Below are 20,598 nucleotides of genomic sequence, written 5' to 3'. Positions count from 1 at the left end.
GGAGCAGCTTCCTCGCATCAGGAGAAGGAGCCAGAGCTACTGCACCAGATAAAGAGGACTCCCTCTTCAAGGCTACTCAGGAACCACTTAACATGGGAGGGCCAGACGCTCAAACACGAGCTCCCCAAAGCGCCAGCATTTAGTCTTGGGAGCGCCGTCTTCTCACACACCTACATGTCATGAGGGATGGGTCAGGGGGAGGGGGGCTGGAGATCAGTCGGGCATTGCATCCAGTTGGTCTGCCAAGTCGTCAAACATGCTGCCGATGTCATCCAGGATAGAGACGGTTCCTTTTTGGCTGGAAAATTTTGAAAAAGAAAAATGGAATAATTAGCTTTTACTGAGGCTTCGATAAATATGCTGACAGAATCAATGAGTCAAGTGTGGAGGTGAGTTCCTCCACTGATGGAAAGCAGCTTTAAGATTCAGTTTATGGGTGACATTCACAATTTTCACACACACACACACACACACACACACACACACACACACACACACACACACACACACACACACACACACACACACACACACACACACACACACACACACACACACACACACACACACACACACACACACACACCTGACAAACTCAGAAACATACAATACAGTCGACTAATTGTAAAGATCAACAAAAAGTAATGATAAATCCCAAAATAATCATATAAATCATGATTTTTTAAATTGTTTATACTTAAAAAACTCATGTTTTACAATTGTTTTCATTTTATAGGAGAATGACGTTTTACAAAGACCAGTAAAGTACATGAGAAATCATGTTTTTATTAGGTGTCATGGCTGCCATGGAGCTTCATAAAGAAAGTAAAAATAGATTAGACCATCTGGACAATGACTGTTCTCTTCATTTGAGTTTTTTAGTTTTAGGTAATGGTAAAGGGGGAAACCTGGAAGTAAAGATGATTTACTATGGCTTTTGAATGACCAAAAAATGTCATGGATTTTATCAATATGTTTATCAATAACCCATTTCCTATAGTGAAGAGAGAAGGAGACAATGAGCAGACACGTCAAACAGTTATAACTGTGGCAAAATGCCCCAAACAACAGGTCACAGAGTTTATTTATACCAAGAGATAAAAGAGAGAGAGAGAGAGATTGTGTGTGTGTGTGTGTGTGTGTGTGTGTGTGTGTGTGTGTGTGTGTGTGTGTGTGTGTGTGTGTGTGTGTGTGTGTGTGTGTGTGTGTGTGTGTGTGTGTGTGTGTGTCATGCAAAGAGACATAGAACAATACATTTACATTCAGTTGATTGAGTCCATGATCAAGAATTAATTAACATAAAGTTTCCCATAACACTTCCTCAAAAGAATGAAGCAGGACCAGCTGGCTGACCATCTGCAAACAGGTACAAAGATTAATCAAACAAGTTATTTGCAGAAGTATCAAGTTTCCCGTGTACTTACATAAAATACACCCTAACATACTTTATGTTGTGTTGCATTTAGTCAACGTAAACTTAAATCTGGCCTGAAGAAGAGGTTCCAGTGTGTGTTTGAGGGGATTGCTAAAGCAGGAAACCCAACACATCTGAATGAGATCTACACTGAGCTCTACATCACAGAGGGAGGGACTGGAGAGGTCAACAATGAACATGAGATCAGAGAGATTGAAGTGGCGTCCAGGAAACTAAAAAAACTAGAAACGACAATCAGACGAGACCTCTTCAAACTCCCACCTGGGAGAGACGAACTTGTTAGAACAGTGATCTCAAAGGGAGTGGCTAGTATTGGCAAAACGGTCTTAACTCAGAAGTTCACTCTGGACCGGGCTGAAGACAACGCCTACCAGAACATCCACTTCATGTTTCCGTTCTCCTTCAGAGAACTGAAAGTGCTAAAAGAAAAGAAGTTTAGTTTGGTGGAACTTGTTCATCACTTCTTCACTGAAACCAAAAATAACAGGAGCTTTGAAGAGTTCCAGGTCGTGTTCATCTCAGATGGTCTGGATGAGTGTCGACTTCCTCTGGACTTCCACCACAGTAAGATCCTGACTGATGTCACAGAGTCCTCCTCATTGGAAGTTCTACTGACAGACCTCATCAGGGGGAACCTGCTTCCTTCTGCTCGCCTCTGGATAACCACAAGACCCGCAGCAGCCAATCAGATCCCCTCTGAGTGTGTTGGCATTGTAACAGAGGTCAGAGGGTTCACTGACCCACAGAAGGAGGAGTAATTCAGGAAGAGATTCAGAGATGCGGAGCAGGCCATCAGGATTATCCTCCACTTCAAGACATCACGAAGCCTTCACATCATGTGTCACATCCCAGTCTTCTGCTGGATCACTGCTACAGTTCTGGAGGAGGTGTTTAAAAACAAAGATGGGGGAAAGCTGCCCAAGACCCTGACTCAGATGTACATTCACTTCCTGGTTGTTCAGGCCAAAGTGAAGGTCAAGTATGATGGAGGAGCTGAGGCAGATCCACACTGGAGTCCAGAGAGCAGGAAGATGATTGAGTCTCTGGGAAAACTGGCTTTTGATCAGCTGCAGAAAGGAAACCCGATCTTCTATGAATCAGACCTGACAGAGTGTGGCATCGATATCAGAGCAGCCTCAGTGTACTCAGGAGTGTTCACACAGATCTTTGTAGAAGAGACAGGACTGTACCAGGTAAAGGTCTTCTGCTTCATCCACCTGAGTGTTCAGGAGTTTCTGGCTGCTCTGCATGTCGATATGACCTTCATCAGCTCTGGTGTCAATCTAATGGAAGACAAACAGCAACATTCTCTGTGGTCTAAACTTTTCAGCGGTCCAAATCTAAATGATCTCTATCAGAGTGCTGTTAACAAGGCCTTTGAGAGTCAAAATGGACACCTGGACGCTTTCTCCTTGGTCTGTCCCGGCCGGCCAATCAGACTCTCCTAAAAGACCTGCTGGGGAAGACAGGAAGCAGATCCAATCAGGAAACAGTTGATCACATCAACAAGAAGCTCAATGAGAGTCTGTCTGCGGAGACAAGCATCAACCTGCTCTACTGTCTGAATGAACTGAATCATCTTTGTCTGGTGGAGGAGATCCAACAGTCTCTGAGTTCAGGACGTCTCTCTACAGACACTGTCTCCTGCTCAGTGGTCAGCACTGGTCTTTATCCTACTGTCTTCAGAAAAAGATCTGGAGGTGTTTGACCTGAAGAAATGGTTGTGTCAGTTTTAGTGGGAGGACATAATTGAATCAGTTAATAAAAGTATAAAAACAATAATCTCAGATAAAAAAACACAAATCTTCAGTCAAATCCAACTTATAAATGTATAACTAGATGTAAATTTTACCTGTAGAAGGTGGAGGGGCAACTGGGAGATTTGGAACTTTTAAAATCTTTATTTTCACCTCTTACATCCAAACTTTAAATGTTACTATTTTACATGTCAGACAATTGTTTGTATAAAACGCAAATAAACAGTTCACCACAATTGAATGTATCTAAGACTAATTGTTAAATCTGTGAAGATGGGGACATAAACACAGACATTTTTCCCTTATTTGTCAGATTTATTTGATTTGATGCTTTATAGTTGTTACATTTCTAGTTATTAAGAATATTTAATGCTACAGTCGAAAGATGACAAGATTTTTAGGACAATAACATTTGATTTTTAACAATAAGATAAAAAATTAAATAACTTCATGAAGTTTTGCTTTTGCAAGTTGATTGAATAATTAGAAACGGACTGAGGGAAGTTATTCACTAGGTTATTAGAGATAGAAGTGTCATGTTCTGTGTCCCTTTGTTCCCCAGCTCCTCCAGTTCCCACTCCAGGTTCTCCTTTTGTGTTCTCTTAGCGCCCTCATGTGTCCTTTGTCTGCATCTCTGTTGTGTGTCTTAAGTTGTAGCCACAGCCTCTTGTATGTGTATGAGTTTGTGAGTGTCAGTATGTGTATGTGTTTGTGTGAGTCCTTCCCTTAGTCTTTAGGTTTAGTTTTGTGTTTTATATAGTGTTAGGTTTATCTGCCCTCCTCTGGTTCTCTTCCCCATCCAGATAATTGTTGTCACCTGCCTTCCTCCAGCCTCACTCCATACACCTGCTTCCTGTTTCCCTAATTGCTCCTCCCTGTCTAAATAAGCCCTCCTTGTCTCATTGTTCTTGTCGGTCCATTGTTGTTTTATGTCAGCGTTGTTTGTTGTCTCTCCCTCCTGGTCTCTGGTTCTCTGCTCATGAAGTGAGCTTTTGGATTTTTCCCTGCTTCATTTTGTTATTGGGTTTTTTGCCTCCTGCCCCTTTTGGATTTTTATTTTGTCATCCTAAATAAAGGATTCTTCTTTATTTAACATTCCTGCCTCGTGTCATCCTGGGTCTGCATCTTGGGTCCTAACCTCCTGCTCCTAAACGTGACAAGAAGTGTAGAAGAATTTCAAAGAATCATGAAGCGTTGTTATTAAGTAGCCTAATAACTCTAGGTTTGTGTTTTGAGTAGCTAAAAGTAACTCAGTGAAAATACATTTCAAGACCCTATATTGGTTTGAACTGAAGTCATAATTCAGATTCAATAAATAGGTAAATGTAATAATTTGTACAGACAGCAGACAAAGCTGTAGTGCTTGGTGTGGCGTGCTGATGTTAAAACAGTTCCTTTGGCTCTATTTTCTAATCGCTATGCTAATAATAATCTCACCTTGGGCCTAATGTCACTGAGGGCACAGGAAATGCACCTAATTATTTATCTGTAAGTAGCTGTATATATTTGATCATTTCAGGTGAATATTTCACACACGATAAACCGAAACACAAGACTGTTGTGTTATTCCCGTGCTCACACGACTGCTGTTAGTACTGCTGAACTCTTGTTGATGCAAAAGTGAAATCAAATACAGCAGTTCTGAAGTTTCATAAACATTGCCACCACCATAAATGTGAGTGAAATATAGGAAAATCATAGTGACTCACTGACTGTTAAAGTGATGAAGGAAAGCAGCTGCTGGAAAGCATCAGGAGGGAAAGTCTGTACAGGCTGATTCCCATCAGGTCATGAGGAACAGATGCCTTAGGAACCCCCCCCCCCCCCCCCCCCCACCCACCCCCACCCCCACCCCACCCCCCAAGTTTCACACAGTGCCGTAACCCGTTACTCTCCACCTTCCTAAAACAGCTTATTACTCATTTCCCAAGGATTTAATACAACTAAATAATTCATAAAGTGTTTTTATCCTGTTGCTAAAGACACCTGTAACTAGTGAATTTCCCCACTGTGTTAAAAATGTGTCAACAGATAGGGAGGTCTGAGGTCCCCCTGCTTACACATGATCACATAAACTGATCATTTGGAGCAGTTTGAACCTGCAGTCCCTGAGAGCGACTCATATACCAGGAATTCTGAATTACGGAGCAGATCTGCTATCCAGAGGCAATCCAATCTACGCAGATTGGAGGCTTCATCCTTAAGTGGTGAATCAGGTCTAGATGAGGTTCGGTCAGGCAGTCGTGGATGTGTTTGCATCAACAGAGAATTCTCAGTGCCCACTTAAATTCTCCCTGCAGGATCGTGGCGCCCCACGGGGGGTGGGGGGTGGGGTGGGTGGTGGGGGGGGGGCGCTCTTGCGCACAAGTGGCCAAGGTCTCTCCTTCATGCGTTCCCTCCAGAGGCCCCCATACCCCCCACTTTACCCAGGGTGAGGGAGCAGGGCCTGTCCATGATCCTAATAGCACCACGGTGGCCGGGGAAACATTGGTTGGTGAAGATCTCCCAACTCCTGTGAGGTTCCCCATGGCAACTGCTGCTCCTCAGGGACCTGTTGTCCCAGGCTCATGGGGAGATACACATCCCACTAACTTGGGTTGAGGCTGATGTTGGCTGAGCCGGCCATTTTGATGGAACATTTGTGGGGATGCATGCTGCTGTTTGAGTCACATTACTAACTAACTAACTAACTAACTAACTAACTAACTAACTAACTAACTAACTGAGATACTAGCTAACTACATCTTGGGTTGAGGCTGATATTGTCTGAGTCAGTCATTTTGATGACATTTGTGGGGGTGCACTCAGCTTTTTGAGCCACATTACTAACTAACTAACTAACTAACTAACTAACTAACTAACTAACTGACTGACTGACTGACTGACTAACTAACTAACTAACTAACTAACTAACTGAGATACTAGCTAACTACATCTTGGGTTGAGGCTGATATTGTTTGAGTCAGTCATTTTGATGACATTTGTGGGGGTGCACTCAGCTTTTTGAGCCACATTACTAACTAACTAACTAACTAACTAACTAACTAACTAACTAACTAACTGACTGACTGACTGACTAACTAACTAACTATCTCACTAACTTAGATACTAGCTAACTACATCTTGGGTTGAGGCTGATATTGTCATGGTCCGTGGTGAGCTGACTGCAAGTAACCTGGCTTTTCCCTCTGAGCATTTTTTCCACAGGTGGGCGTGTCTGAGAGCTCCAGCTGCAGCTGATCTCCTCATCAGGCTCAGGGGATTTAAGGAGCAGTGCGACACATCAACACGCCGGATGATTACTCTGTTTGGGTAGCTTCAGCCTCAGCCCGATCCTGAAACTCGTTTTATATTCTTGTGAACCTGTTGCTAGTAAATACCTTGATGCCCTCTCCTGCTCCCCTCCAGGTTTCTCTCAACTCATCACCAGCTCCAGAACAAGCCCGGATCTCAGTTCTACCTGACGCACTGCTTCATTCCCTGGCCGCCCGCTCTCAGCCGCTCACCAACCAACATCCATTCCTGCTCCTCCACCCCTGGACAACCTATACCTCACCTGTGGATCTCATCAGCTCACCCGGACCCGACAAGCCTTCCCGTTCCATTACTACTACCGAGTAACAGTAAGACTAGTCTCCAGATAAGTTCCCATTGTTTTCCGCCATATATTCACTCTGTCTCCCTCCTTAGAGACTCTCCTGGATTCCTGCTGCCAGTCCTGCATCTCGTCGGTTCCCGTCTCTTACTTTTTCCTTATTTAGTAATAAAGACCTTTACTTACATTTCCTGATCTCCGTGTTTGGATTCAGCATGTCGTGGGTCAAGAAATTGCCACCCAGACGTGACAGAATCATCCGGCCACAAGTTGACTCCATTGCAGAATCCAATTCGTCCGTTAACTTCCCGCCTGTCGTTTCCGAAACCCTCTCCCGTCATCAACACACCATCCATAGTTTGCTGAAACAGGTATCTGACTCCCACCAACGGCTACTCCATGTGAGCAACGTGTTGCACCGCCTGACTAGCAAGCTAACTCCCCCGGAACCGTCTGATCAGTCACCTCCTGTTTCTCCTCCGTCCGCACATCCGGTTCCGTCTCCGGTTATCGACTTCCGGATACCCAGCTCTCTCCCATTGGAGACCTATTCCGGTGAGTTCGGCAGATGCAGAGGGTTTTTGTTTAGCTGTCAGTTGGCTTTTAAAAGATCGCCCGAAGCATTTGTCTCAGATTCAGTTAAGATCTCTTACATAATCGGATTACTCCGAGGAAAGGCGTTAGACTGGGCCGAGGCTAGGAGTCGTGATGCCGGTTTTCTGAGTGGTTCCCTCTCACGGTTTCTGTCCAAATTTAACCAGACTTTTGACTATTCTGAGTCCCCAGCTGAAATCGCAAAAAGGTTGTGGAATCTCCATCAGGGAGATCAGACCGTAGCCGATTTCGCGATAGAGTTCCGCACACTGGCAGCGGTTTCCTCTTTAGATCACGGTTCACTCCTCGGAGCATTCACCCAGGCTTTAAACGATCGCCTCCAGGATCAGTTGGCGTTATGCCAAGAACCCCCCGACCTAGAATCGCTTATAAGTTTAGCAATTAAGATAGAAAAGCGTCTCAAGGAACGTTCTAGGGGTTCTCCAGTATCCCTTCCCCCACTAACCCAGTCCAAGGAGTTTCTGCCACAAGTTACGGCGCCATCTGGAGACGAGACCAGGCAGAGAGGCAGAACAAAATTAACCCCAGAGGAGAGACAATGCCGCTTCGCTTCTAACCTCTGTCTCTACTGTGGTCAACCTGGTCACCGACTCTCAAGTTGCACCCTGCGTTTAAAAGGGGCAGGTCCACCAGTAGTTCCGGGAATACTGGTGGGTGCGAATGAGACTTCGGAATCCCGCTGTACTCTGTCCTGTGCCATTATGTTTAACCAAGGCAGTTGTATGTTGAAGGCCCTGTTGGATTCAGGCTGTGAACGCAATATGCTGGATAAAACAGTCGTTCAGAAGCTGGATATCCCCACTATTCCTCTTCCAACTCCTTTGAAAGCATCATCCCTGGACGGAAGTACACTCACCACCATCACTCACCAGACTGTGCCTGTAAATTTACTGGTATCAGGTAACCACCAGGAGAGTATTTCCTTTTTTGTGTTTCCGTCTCCCCACTCTCCTGTAGTTCTTGGACATGACTGGCTTGTCACCCATAATCCCCAAATAAATTGGAGAACGTCTCAGGTTGTCGTTTGGAGTTCTCACTGCTTAACCAACTGCCTTCGCTCTGCTTCACCTTCCAGTGCTGCACCTACCCCCGATCCACCGGTTCCTCCCGACTTGTCAGGAGTACCAGAGGAGTACCACGACCTTTCCCTCGTTTTCAGTAAGGACCGTGCCTCCTCTTTGCCCCCTCACCGACCGTATGATTGCGCCATCGACCTCTTGCCGGGCGCCCCACTACCATCCAGCAGGTTGTATAATCTGTCTAAACCTGAACAAGTCTGTATGTCCACCTACATACAAGAATCGTTAGCTTCCGGTTTAATCAGACCATCCACTTCACCCCTGGGCGCAGGTTTTTTCTTTGTATCCAAGAAAGATGGTTCCCTGAGGCCCTGCATAGATTACAGGGGTCTCAATCAGATTACAGTTAAGAACAGATATCCACTCCCGTTACTTTCCTCAACCTTTGAACCTGTACAAGACGCCACTATCTTTACTAAACTGGACCTGCGCAATGCCTATCATCTCGTTCGTGTTAAAGAGGGTGATGAATGGAAAACTGCTTTCAAAACTCCTTTAGGTCATTTCGAATACCTGGTCATGCCTTTCGGTCTCACAAATGCCCCTGCCGTATTCCAGTCCCTGGTCAACTCAGTCCTCGGAGATTACCTCAATCAGTTCGTTACAGTATATCTGGATGACATCCTGATCTTTTCCAAATCCCCAACAGAACACCGCCAACACGTCAGAGCCGTTCTTCAACGCCTCCTGGAGAACCGCCTGTACGTGAAAGCAGAGAAATGTGAGTTCCATGTTCCATCGGTCAAGTTTCTCGGTTTCATCCTCGAGAGCGGGCGGTTGAAGACAGATCCAGACAAGATTCAATCAGTTCTCTCCTGGCCTACTCCCACAACACGTAAGCAACTGCAGCGTTTTCTGGGTTTTGCTAATTTTTACCGCCGATTCATTAAGAATTACAGTCAGACTGCTGCTCCACTCACTCAACTCACTTCCATAAACAAACCATTTATTTGGTCTCCCGCTGCTGAAAAGTCATTTCAGGACTTAAAGAACAAGTTTACCCAAGCTCCTATTCTCACTCGTCCCGACACCTCCGCCCAGTTTACCCTGGAGGTTGATGCCTCAGACTCTGGTGTCGGTGCGGTTCTCTCACAAATCTCTCCCTCAGATCACCGTCTCCATCCATGCGCCTTCTTCTCTCGTCGCCTCACGCCTGCCGAGCAGAATTATGACGTCGGAGATCGGGAACTACTGGCCATTAAACTAGCTCTGGAGGAGTGGCGGCATTGGCTGGAGGGAGCAGAACACCCCATCATTATTTGGACCGATCATAAAAACCTGGCATACTTGAAGGAAGCAAAGAGACTAAACCCCCGACAGTCCCGCTGGTCCCTATTCTTTTCCCGTTTCCAATTCCTTATCTCTTACAGACCCGGTTCCAAGAACACCAAGCCGGACGTTCTATCCCGTTTGTACTCACCCGACAAGGACCCAGAACTCACCCCGATCCTGCCACCATCCTGCATCGTGGGCGCTGTGGCCTGGGACATCACCAGAAAGGTGCAGGAGGCCCAACAAACTGAACCAGATCCAGGTACCGGTCCTCCTCATAAAATGTACGTTCCAACCAGGGTTCGTGGTGATCTGATCCATTGGGCCCACACGGCAAGATTCTCAGTTCATCCTGGGGTCGGTCGAACCCTGGCTCTCATCCGCAGAACCTTCTGGTGGCCATCCATGTTTAAAGATGTCCGTGAGTACATCAACGCCTGTTCTATCTGTGCCCGTAACAAATCCAGTAACCAACCTCCAGCCGGACTCCTCAACCCTCTGCCTATACCCACTCGCCCTTGGTCTCACATAGCTTTAGACTTCGTTACTGGTTTACCCCCCTCTAATGGTTTTTCTGTCATCCTAACGGTAGTTGATCGTTTTTCCAAATCCTGTCACCTGGTGCCTCTCAAAGCACTCCCATCCTCTGCCGAAACCGCCCAACTTCTGATCAAACACGTTTTCCGTCTGCATGGCATTCCTTCTGAAATACTGTCTGACCGTGGGCCCCAATTCCTGTCCCGCGTTTGGAAGGAGTTCGCTGACCACCTGGGGGCCCGTGTCGCTCTTAGCTCTGGATTCCACCCACAGACTAATGGACAATGCGAAAGGTTGAATCAGGAGCTCGAGGCCATGCTCAGGTGTGTCTGTTCCTCCAACCCCTCTAGTTGGAGTTCCCAACTTCCCTGGGTAGAGTACGCCCATAATGCTCATACGTCTGCATCCACTGGCCTGTCTCCATTTGAAACCGTTCTTGGCTACCAGCCTCCTCTTTTTCCGTCTACCCAAGATCCTCCTGTTTCCGCTCCCCAGTTCATTCGCCGTGCCAGGCGCGCCTGGGTCCAGACCACGGCGGCTCTGCAGAGGACTGCAGACCGTAACCGCCGCCTTGCGGATCGACACCGACGACCAGCTCCGGTGTATACCCCTGGGCAGAAGGTCTGGCTGTCCACCAGGGACATCCGCCTGAAGGACACCAGCAGGAAGCTGACTCCCCGGTTCATCGGTCCATACCCCATTGTTGATGTCATCAGTCCGTCCACCGTCCGTTTGGCTCTGCCCCCGTCCATGAGGGTCCACCCTGTTTTTCACGTCTCCCTGATTAAACCTGTCCTCTCTAGTCCCCTGTGTCCTGCTTCTGCTCCTCCTCCGCCGGCCAGGCTCGTCGGAGGTGGTCTGGTGTACCCTGTCCGTCGCCTCCTTGATGTCCGCCCCCGGGGCCGTGGTTTCCAGTACCTGGTGGACTGGGAGGGTTACGGTCCCGAGGATCGCTCCTGGGTTCCCCGCTCGTTCATCGCGGACCCGGACCTCATCAGGGACTTCGAGGCCTCTCGGGCTTCCTCCTCCTCCGCCTCCTCCTCCTCTGCTCGGCCGCCGGGTGGCGTCCGTTGAGGGGGGGGTACTGTCATGGTCCGTGGTGAGCTGACTGCAAGTAACCTGGCTTTTCCCTCTGAGCATTTTTTCCACAGGTGGGCGTGTCTGAGAGCTCCAGCTGCAGCTGATCTCCTCATCAGGCTCAGGGGATTTAAGGAGCAGTGCGACACATCAACACGCCGGATGATTACTCTGTTTGGGTAGCTTCAGCCTCAGCCCGATCCTGAAACTCGTTTTATATTCTTGTGAACCTGTTGCTAGTAAATACCTTGATGCCCTCTCCTGCTCCCCTCCAGGTTTCTCTCAACTCATCACCAGCTCCAGAACAAGCCCGGATCTCAGTTCTACCTGACGCACTGCTTCATTCCCTGGCCGCCCGCTCTCAGCCGCTCACCAACCAACATCCATTCCTGCTCCTCCACCCCTGGACAACCTATACCTCACCTGTGGATCTCATCAGCTCACCCGGACCCGACAAGCCTTCCCGTTCCATTACTACTACCGAGTAACAGTAAGACTAGTCTCCAGATAAGTTCCCATTGTTTTCCGCCATATATTCACTCTGTCTCCCTCCTTAGAGACTCTCCTGGATTCCTGCTGCCAGTCCTGCATCTCGTCGGTTCCCGTCTCTTACTTTTTCCTTATTTAGTAATAAAGACCTTTACTTACATTTCCTGATCTCCGTGTTTGGATTCAGCATGTCGTGGGTCAAGAAATTGCCACCCAGACGTGACAGATATTGTCTGAGTCAGTCATTTTGATGACATTTGTGGGGGTGCACTCAGCTTTTTGAGCCACATTACTAACTAACTAACTAACTAACTAACTAACTAACTAACTAACTAACTAGCCATGCTAACTATTCCACAGTGGCCAGGGAAAAATTGATTGGTGGAAATCTCCCAACTCCTGTGAGGTTCCCCATGGCAACTGCCGCTTTGCAAGGACCTGTTGTCCCAGGCTCATGGGGAGACACACCACCCACATCCAGAAAGGCTGGCCCTGTGGGCGTGGCCCCTGAGAGGCAGACTCTGCGTGAATGAGCTTTCAGCTGGTGTTAGAAAGAGCGGGTCATTTATCTTTTATCATCATTAACCTCTCAGGTTAACGAGTATTGCCTCTCCACTCTGGACAACATCTGTCCTTTCAGAACCAGATCAGTTCCTGCAGTAAACTCCCAGGCTCAATTACAGCATTTGCAGCCTGTGTATGAAAACACGTCTCCCTGTCCACCTTCTGACATCCGTTAACTCTGTAGTCAGAGATGCGAGGGTTGTCTATTACTCCAACCTGGTGTCGCAGAGACAAAGTCAGTAAGGTAAGATCTAGCATCTCTCTTTCAGCCTTATCTCTCCCAACCCCAACCCGACCCATGACCCTAGAAAGTTTAGCTCGTGTTTATTTGCCTGAGCTAGCATGCCCCTTCGACACTTTCCCCTCATCTGTGTTTAAAAATGACACCCCCACTGTGGGATTAACCCTCTTATTCCCGTAACCAACTCATTGGATCTCTAACTTTTTTCTTTACATCAGCCTCTTTTGGTTGAGAGATCGGTACCTCCCTGGGAAATAAATTCATTATTCTTCTCGTCTCTGGATTAAAAGATCTTAACACAAAAGCTTCTTCCCTTTCTTGTTTCAAATCATCCTCACTTTACTGCAGCCTTCTGATGTGCCTGAGTGCAGCCATTTTTTCATATACCTTTAATAATTTCTCGTCTGTTTTCTTTAGTTCCCCTGTCATGTTTTCACAAAAACGCATCTTTTCTTGAATTAAAATATTATATCTAGCATTATCTTTTCCCAATGCAGCCTGTTTTCCATCATTACTTTGTGTTGAGGCGTCCTTCAAAGTTAGCTGACTCATTTTATGTAACTGGCTGATCTTCCTTTCTCTATTAGTCTCAGGTCTGTTCGGAGGTCGCTCAATCTTTTTTGTGTCAAAATCGCGTTTTTCTTTTAATTTTCTGTAAATGCTCAGGTTGTCATTTTCCTTTCTGAGCGCTGCTATTCGACTGTCATTCTCTAAAACGAGTTTATTTAGAGCAGAAATCTTTTGATGGAGGATTTTCATTTCTGCATCATGTTTCAAGCCTCTCTGTTGCATATTTTCTGCATGTTTGGCTTCTCGTATTTTATACTCAAAAGCAGATTTTTCTCTAAATGCTGAAATTTCATCTTTCACTTTCTGAATTTCTCTCTCAGTTTGGCTTATTTTGTTTTTCAACTCCCAGTTGTATTCTTCTATATCGTATTGCATTTTAAAATCGCGTTGAGTGCTCTGACCAACAATGACTTGTAGTAAGAAATGATGTTCTCTGTATGACGTATCAAAGCTTATGATCACGTGCTTCTATGAAGCGTTCGGATCTGCCTTGGTGACGCTTGCTCAGAGGTTACTAGAGGTCGCAACGTTCTAATTTGCATATTCATGACGCAATTGCGTTGGTTACGTGAACATTTGCGCCTGGTCACGTGAGTCGAGTATGAGGAAAATGAAAGTGTGATTATCGCACAAATCTTTCGGCAAATGTGTTCTGCTGGAAATACGCGGATTAATTGCTCGGGTTGCAGGCACGGATCCCCGTTTCTGTCAACTTTGATCTCAGCAGCTGGAGCGGGATAAAGACGCGCTTCTTCAGATAAAAGTGGTAATTACGTCTAACTTTAATATTGTTAACAATAATTGCAGCAAAGCATCATTTACTGCAGTTAGTCACTAGTGAAGCATAACTTAACTTTCATGAGCAAAAAAACCCACAAAAAGGATTCAATAAATCAGCAAAGCGGGAAGAAAGGTTATTTTTGTTTTTACATCCTTACTTCATTTCAAACTATAGTGTTTTCCTATGGGGTGCCATTTGTAAAGTCAAACAGTCATAATCTAACAGCAATATTTTTGGTTATTTAGCATATCATAAGAGAAAAAATTGAGAGTTCACTTTTTCAAAGTCATATTTTCACCATGTTATTCATACATTTATAAATGTTAAAGTTTCCAAATAAATATTTAGTTAGCACGCTAAATATTTAATTTATAGTTAAATATTTATGTTGCAAACTAAATATTTAGGTCTGATCTAAATACTTAGTTTGTAAAATAAATATTTAATTCACTAACTAAATATTTAATTTACTAATTAAATATTTATTTTGGAAATAAATATTTAAAATTTAAATTAAATATTTAATTTGTAAATTAAATATTTTCCAAAGAAATATTTAGATCCCAGCTAAATATTTATTTTCCATGATGTTATTTAGCTCCACACTATAGTTTATATTTTTGGGTCAGACTTAAATATTTATTTCCCAAATACTGATTTTGCAAACTAAATGTTTAGCTCCAAAATAAATATTTAGCTGGGATCTAAATATTTATTTCGGAAAATAAATATTTAATTTACAAATTAAATATTTAGTTCCAAAATAAATATTTAATTAGTAAATTAAATATTTAGTTAGTGAATTAATGATATGCTAAATAACCAAAAATATTGCTGTTAGATTATGACTGTTTGACTTTACAAATGGCACCCCAAAGTTTTCATGACATTTAGCGTGTATTTGGCTGTGTCCGTATCCAGAGGTAGGATGCTTGTGAGTACGGGTCCTCGCCGGTCTAGCAAGACCGGGTCCTTGCTAGACCGCTAAAACCGGAAGTCAGCGGCTCTGAATTCGGACAGTACTAGCCTCGTTTTTATTCCCGCCCCCAGGTCCAGTTGCTTAGCTACCGTGACGGCGTCAAACAGGCTAACAAGCTAACAAGCTAGTCAGAGGTGAAAATGGATCCACAGCAGTATTCCATTTTATTTTTGGTTTTTGAGGAGCTGCGACTGCTTAGTAAACGTCACCGGCCTTTGTATTTAAGGCTGAGAAGCAGCCATATCCAGGTAAAATTATTTTTTGTTTAGTGAACCAGCTTTCAGGCATTACATGTTAACTTTAGTGCTATAGTTTCATTTATATTTTAAGCAACAGAAAGACATGTGGCTGAATATACACATTAGTATAGAGTAGACTAACATGCATATAGTTAATTTAACCTATATTCATCTAAAATAATTAATGGAATGACATTTTAGAAGTTTGTATTTGATCATAATGCTTGGTTCTGTGCATAAATTTCATAGTAAAAGTAGCATTACAATGTGTTTAATGTGTATTGTCCTTTTCAACTTATGCCTAATAATGCCTAGCTCTCTTCTAAAAATCTCAAGCATTTATACAGTTTTTTTTTAATTGTTTTATTGTTCTCTACTTTTCTTTTAACAGAACAGACCCCTGTACTGTAGGATAAACATGAGTGTGCCAGTCCTGGACCATTTTTTTTTAACCAGGAAGATCCCAGGCCAGATTTTCGTCTGAGCAGGGAGTCTTTTGTGGTGTTGCTAAATCTCCTGAACCAAGATCGGCGACATGGTTGGGGTGCCACAATCGAGACCCTGGTGTTTCTGTTCTGGTTGGCAAGTGGAACATCCTACAGGGTGGTCTCAAGAGTATTTGGGATGCCTCGCTCAACTGTCCACGACATCGTCCATCGAGTCACGGAGGATGTGGTTGCAATCCTCCACCAGGTCATTCACCTCCCCAAAACCCCAGAGGAGATGGAGGTTGTGTCTCGTGGGTTTGCTGGGCAGGCTCGACACAGAGCTTTCATGAAAGCAGCAGGTGCGATCGACGGCTGTCACATTCGGATCAAGGCTCCGAGCGGTCCTGATGGTCAGTGCTACAGAAACAGGAAACTGTTCCCATCTATCATCCTGCAGGCAGTTTGTGACCATCAGGGCCGCTTTATCGACACCTATGTGGGCTGGCCTGGGTCGGTCCACGACTCCAGGGTCCTCCGGCACAGCCCACTGTACAGGCAGTCAGCCTATCCTCCTCCAGGGCACTTCATCCTCGCGGATGGAGGGTACCCATGCCTCCAACATCCACTCCCCCTCATCACCCCCTACAAACGGGTGGTTCAAGGTGTGGGAGCCCAGCGCTTCAACAGCCAGGGCACGCTGCATCATCGAGCATGCTTTTGGAATGATGAAGACCAGGTTCAGGACCATCTTCCTGAAAGCGATGGAGGTCCACCACACCTTTGTACCTCATGTAAGTTAACACAAAGTGGAAATAAACTTTGGGTGTAATCTTTGTTTGGGAATGAAATATAAATTAAATTTTTATCTCTATTACAGGTCATCATAGCATGCACCATCCTGCACAACATCTGCCTCAGTGCTGGTGACATTGTGGTGCAGGACAATGAACTGGAGGATGATGCTCCAGAAGATGAGGGGGAGGCTGGTTTGGAGGCAGTCAGTGGTGCCCTCTGGCGGGACCAACTTTCTGCTGAGGTGTCTGCTCTGGAGGAAGTAGCACCAGATCACAATTACTGTTAACAGGCAAGTAATTTACGTAGGAATCTCTAGTTTAAAAATCATTTAGTCCTGTTATCTGCTAGAGTTACAAGTATTATACTCATGATCTCCTTTTTTGCATATATCTGAATGTTAGTGATGTGACAGCCGTCGATTGAGCCAGCCCAGCAAACCCTTTTGATGGACGATGCAGTGGACAGTGAGATGACGCATCCAGAAGCACCCTCTGCAGACCACTCTGTCTGATGTTCCACTTGCCAACCAGAAACGTTCAGCCACGGATCTCGGTTCCTGCACTCCATCCACCTCGATGATCCATGTTTAGTAGATTTAGCAACACCACCAAAGACTCCCTGCTTTCCAAGTTTACTGTATATATTTTACTTTTATCTTTACTTTTATTCCTTACAGTGTTCCCTTACAATTTATTTACTATGTTGTTACTTGTTAAAAACTGAATAATAAAACTGTTAATGATCAAAAACAAGTTATCAATTAATAGAAATTTTATTACATTTAAACAAATAACAAAAACATTCAAACACATATATAGAACCTGAACCAGAAGAAACGAAAAGAAAAAAACTCCATTTCTCTGCCATCCTTTCCATCAATGCTAAAAATCTGTCCATCCTTCTTTCTCTCCTCTCCTCTGCTTCCCTCTGTTGTCTCATGTCCTCCCTGATCAGGTCAAGGAGCTCATCAGCCCTTCTCCTTTTTCTCCCTGATGAGTAGTCCGGCTTCCTTCCACCACTCTCCCTGTCCTCTGTCTCACCCACTGCTGCACTTGGCCCTGGAGTGTCCTCGGGAATGGAAGCAATAAGGACAGGAGGCATAGTGGAAGGCCTCTGTCCCAACACCTCGTCCATGGGGACAAACCAGGGCCAGGTTTCAGCAGTGGGCTTTCCGCTGACTCCCTCTCCTGACCCTGTATACTTGCAGTCCTACAGACAAAGGGAATTAGAATTACAAGGCTTTATTGTCATTTAACAACAGAATACTGTGGGCATAATGAAATTACAGATGCTCCTTAAAGGTACTGGTTCTGGATGAGAATAGAGAGGAATAGAAGAACAAAGTCAGATTATAAATCATAGTTGATAAAACATGCAATAAACAATATTTTAATTTATCAACATGGGAGATGAAAATTGTGTTCAGTGTTTTTTTCCGCCTAAAATGAAATTAAAAACATTAAATCAGTAATGTGGTTTCTTAAAAATTAACTTAAATAAACATTAAACTTAGTATTCGTTATTTTTGGCGTTCGTTACATGATTACATAAGATGCAAGCTCTTTTACGGTGAGTTTTTTCCTATTAGACTTTCAAGCAAGTTTACGGTGGGGTGTTAACCTTAAAACAAATGATGAGAAGCTTTATTCGCTAAATAAACACACACACGGGAATTATGACGGGACCACCATACAAGCTCGTTCTCACTGATTTCTGCTTAAAATGTCCTTATACAAACGACAAATGTCTATAAACAGAACCGCTTTCAGCTTAGTTTTCTACCGCTATTTTCTTTTGAAAAGCCTGCTGGGATCAAGCTAGTTTACGGTGGGTTTTTTCCTATTAAACATTCAAGCTGGTTTTCGGTGGGGCATGTTTTAGCCTTAAATTACATGAAAAAAACAATTTGCGGTATTAGATCTTATATAAAACACAAACCAAAAGTGCCCAAACACGTATTTTATTTTTTTTACCGCTATTTTTTTAACTAACCTACATTTTAAGCTGTACTGCTGTCCCGCTCCGTCCGCCGTTGTTGCGAGTGTCGAGTCCAGCGGCCGGCGTGCAAAGCATGCTGGGATACCCTTGCTCCTGTGAGGATCCATCAGACCCATCCTCGAAATGTGGGTGGAGCGAGGACGCGTCTGAGGACGCGAGAATGAGGATTCTTGGAATTCGGACAGTACTCGTCGCTGCGCTTTGACGTCATCGACCTCAAAATGCGCACTCACAAGCATCCTATCCGTGGATTCGGACACAGCCTTTGTCATGATGTGAGGGTGGGGATGGCGGACCATGTGTGGTGGGGGGTTCAGGAGGCAGAAGAGCAGGCACGGATGAAATAAAATGGATTTAATAGCAACGGGCGCAACAGGACAAAATGAGACATGCACATACAATGATCCGACAAAGGACAGGTGCAAAACAGGTGGTATAAATACACAAGGCTAATTAGGAAAACATGGGCAGGTTAACAAGGGGCAGGTGAGAACAATAAAGCCTAATCAGGGCAGGAGAGGAACACAGTCAGGAAGGCAGGGGCAGATCGTGACAGTATTTTATTTAAATCATCTTCAGCTTTACAAATTTTTGAGAACATTTGTTTTGCATTGTGTGGGAAAATAACCAAAAGTAAACTGGTGCACTCTGGGAGGTTCATGGAGTTCCGAGGACTCGCTTTGGGAACGGTGGTTCGCTTAGGGACTATCAACGAATTTGTAGTCCTTTGTAAACGAGTACAAAAAATAAAAATATAAAATAAAAAACTTCCAGAATTATTTCCTAAATGACTCAAAATTACATTTACAAGACACAACAGTTTTGACACGCTTTACACAATCTGGTCTTCTTTTATTAGGATTTTATTCCAAAATTAAGGGATTTTTTTCAATAGCTCCTAGGTAAATCAGTCTAAATACACAAAACCATTTCTCAATGTTGTTACTAAGCCAGACCAATGAGACACAGCAATTTTTAACACCTTTAATATGATCGGATCTTTTTTATTAGGATTTTTATCAAAAATTAAGGGATTTTTTTCAGTAGATCCTAGTTAAATTATTCAAAATACCCAAAACCATTTCTCAATTGTGTTACTAAGCCACACCAATGAGACACAGCCGTTTATAACACCTTTCATACAATCTGATCTTTTTTTATTGGAATTTTTATCTAAAATTAAGTGATTTTTTTCAATAGCTCCTATAAATCAGTCAAAAAAAAAAACATTTCTCAATTGTGTTACTAAGCCAGACCAATGAGACACAGCCGTTTTTAACAACTTTCATATAATTTGATCTTTTTTATTAGAATTTTATTCCAAAATTAAGGGATTTTTTTCAATAGATCCTAGCTAAATTAGTCAAAATACCCAAAACCTTTTCTCAATGTTGTTACTAAGCTAGATCAATGAGATACAGCTGTTTATAACAACTTTCACACAATCTGATCTTTTTATTAGAATTTTTATCAAAAATTAAGGGATTTTTTTCAATAGCTCCTCGGTAAATCGGTCTAAATACACAAAACCATTTCTCAGTTGTGTTACTAAGCTAGATCAATGAGACACAACAGTTGTTACCTTTCATGCGATCTGATCATTTTATTAGAATTTTTACAAAAAAATAAAGGGATTTTTTTCAATTGCATAGGTAAATTAGTCAAAATAACCAAAATCATTTCTCAATTGTGTTACTAAGCCACACCAATGAGACACAGCCGTTTTAACAACTTTCATACAATTTGATCTTTTTTATTAGAATTTTATTCCAAAATTAAGCGATTTTTTTTTCAATTGTTCCTATAAATCAGTCAAAAAACCCCAAACCATTTCTCAATTATGTTACTAAGCCAGACCAATGAGACACATCAGTTTTTAACACCTTTCACACGATTCAACTAAACCAGTCAACTTCAGGGTTTATTTCAAGATCCTGGTTCTGGTCTATAGGGCCTTACATGGACAAGCACCATCTTACATTGGTGATCTTCTTAGTCCCTACACCCCCAGCAGGTCCCTGAGGTCCAGTGATCAAAGCCTACTGGTTGTGCAGCACCAGGCTAAAGGTCAAAGGTGACAGATCATTTGCTGCTGTGGCCCCCAGACTCTGGAACTCTCTCCCCCTGAGCCTGAGATCAGTGGACTC

At 44.0% G+C, this 20,598-nt stretch overlaps 1 protein-coding gene and 1 pseudogene across 1 annotated transcript; both read left to right on the top strand.

The window, feature by feature from the left end:
• Positions 1 to 1,329: 1,329 nt before the first annotated feature.
• Positions 1,330 to 4,669, top strand: LOC129161926 (protein NLRC3-like; annotated as a pseudogene).
• Positions 4,670 to 14,929: 10,260 nt separating this feature from the next.
• LOC129164487 (putative nuclease HARBI1) lies at positions 14,930 to 19,595 on the top strand. Its single transcript, XM_054744907.2, has 3 exons — positions 14,930 to 15,239; positions 15,622 to 16,449; positions 16,536 to 19,595. Exons 2-3 carry the CDS (start codon positions 15,855 to 15,857, stop codon positions 16,583 to 16,585), a joined length of 645 nt encoding a protein of 214 aa, XP_054600882.1. The 5' UTR covers positions 14,930 to 15,239; positions 15,622 to 15,854; the 3' UTR covers positions 16,586 to 19,595.
• The last annotated feature ends 1,003 nt before the right edge of the window (positions 19,596 to 20,598 follow it).

The sequence above is a fragment of the Nothobranchius furzeri genome, chromosome 4 (genome assembly GCF_043380555.1).
Source record: "Nothobranchius furzeri strain GRZ-AD chromosome 4, NfurGRZ-RIMD1, whole genome shotgun sequence".
Taxonomy (NCBI): domain Eukaryota; kingdom Metazoa; phylum Chordata; class Actinopteri; order Cyprinodontiformes; family Nothobranchiidae; genus Nothobranchius; species Nothobranchius furzeri.
This window is presented reverse-complemented; position numbering and strand designations above follow the sequence as displayed.

What these genes read in the sequence shown, in the direction of transcription:
- LOC129164487 (XM_054744907.2), top strand. Translation starts at nt 15,855, where the DNA reads ATGCCTCGCTCAACTGTCCACGACATCGTCCATCGAGTCACGGAGGAT. An exon ending in ACCACACCTTTGTACCTCAT is followed by an intron (nt 16,450 to 16,535) that starts GTAAGTTAACAC and finishes TCTCTATTACAG; the next exon opens with GTCATCATAGCATGCACCAT.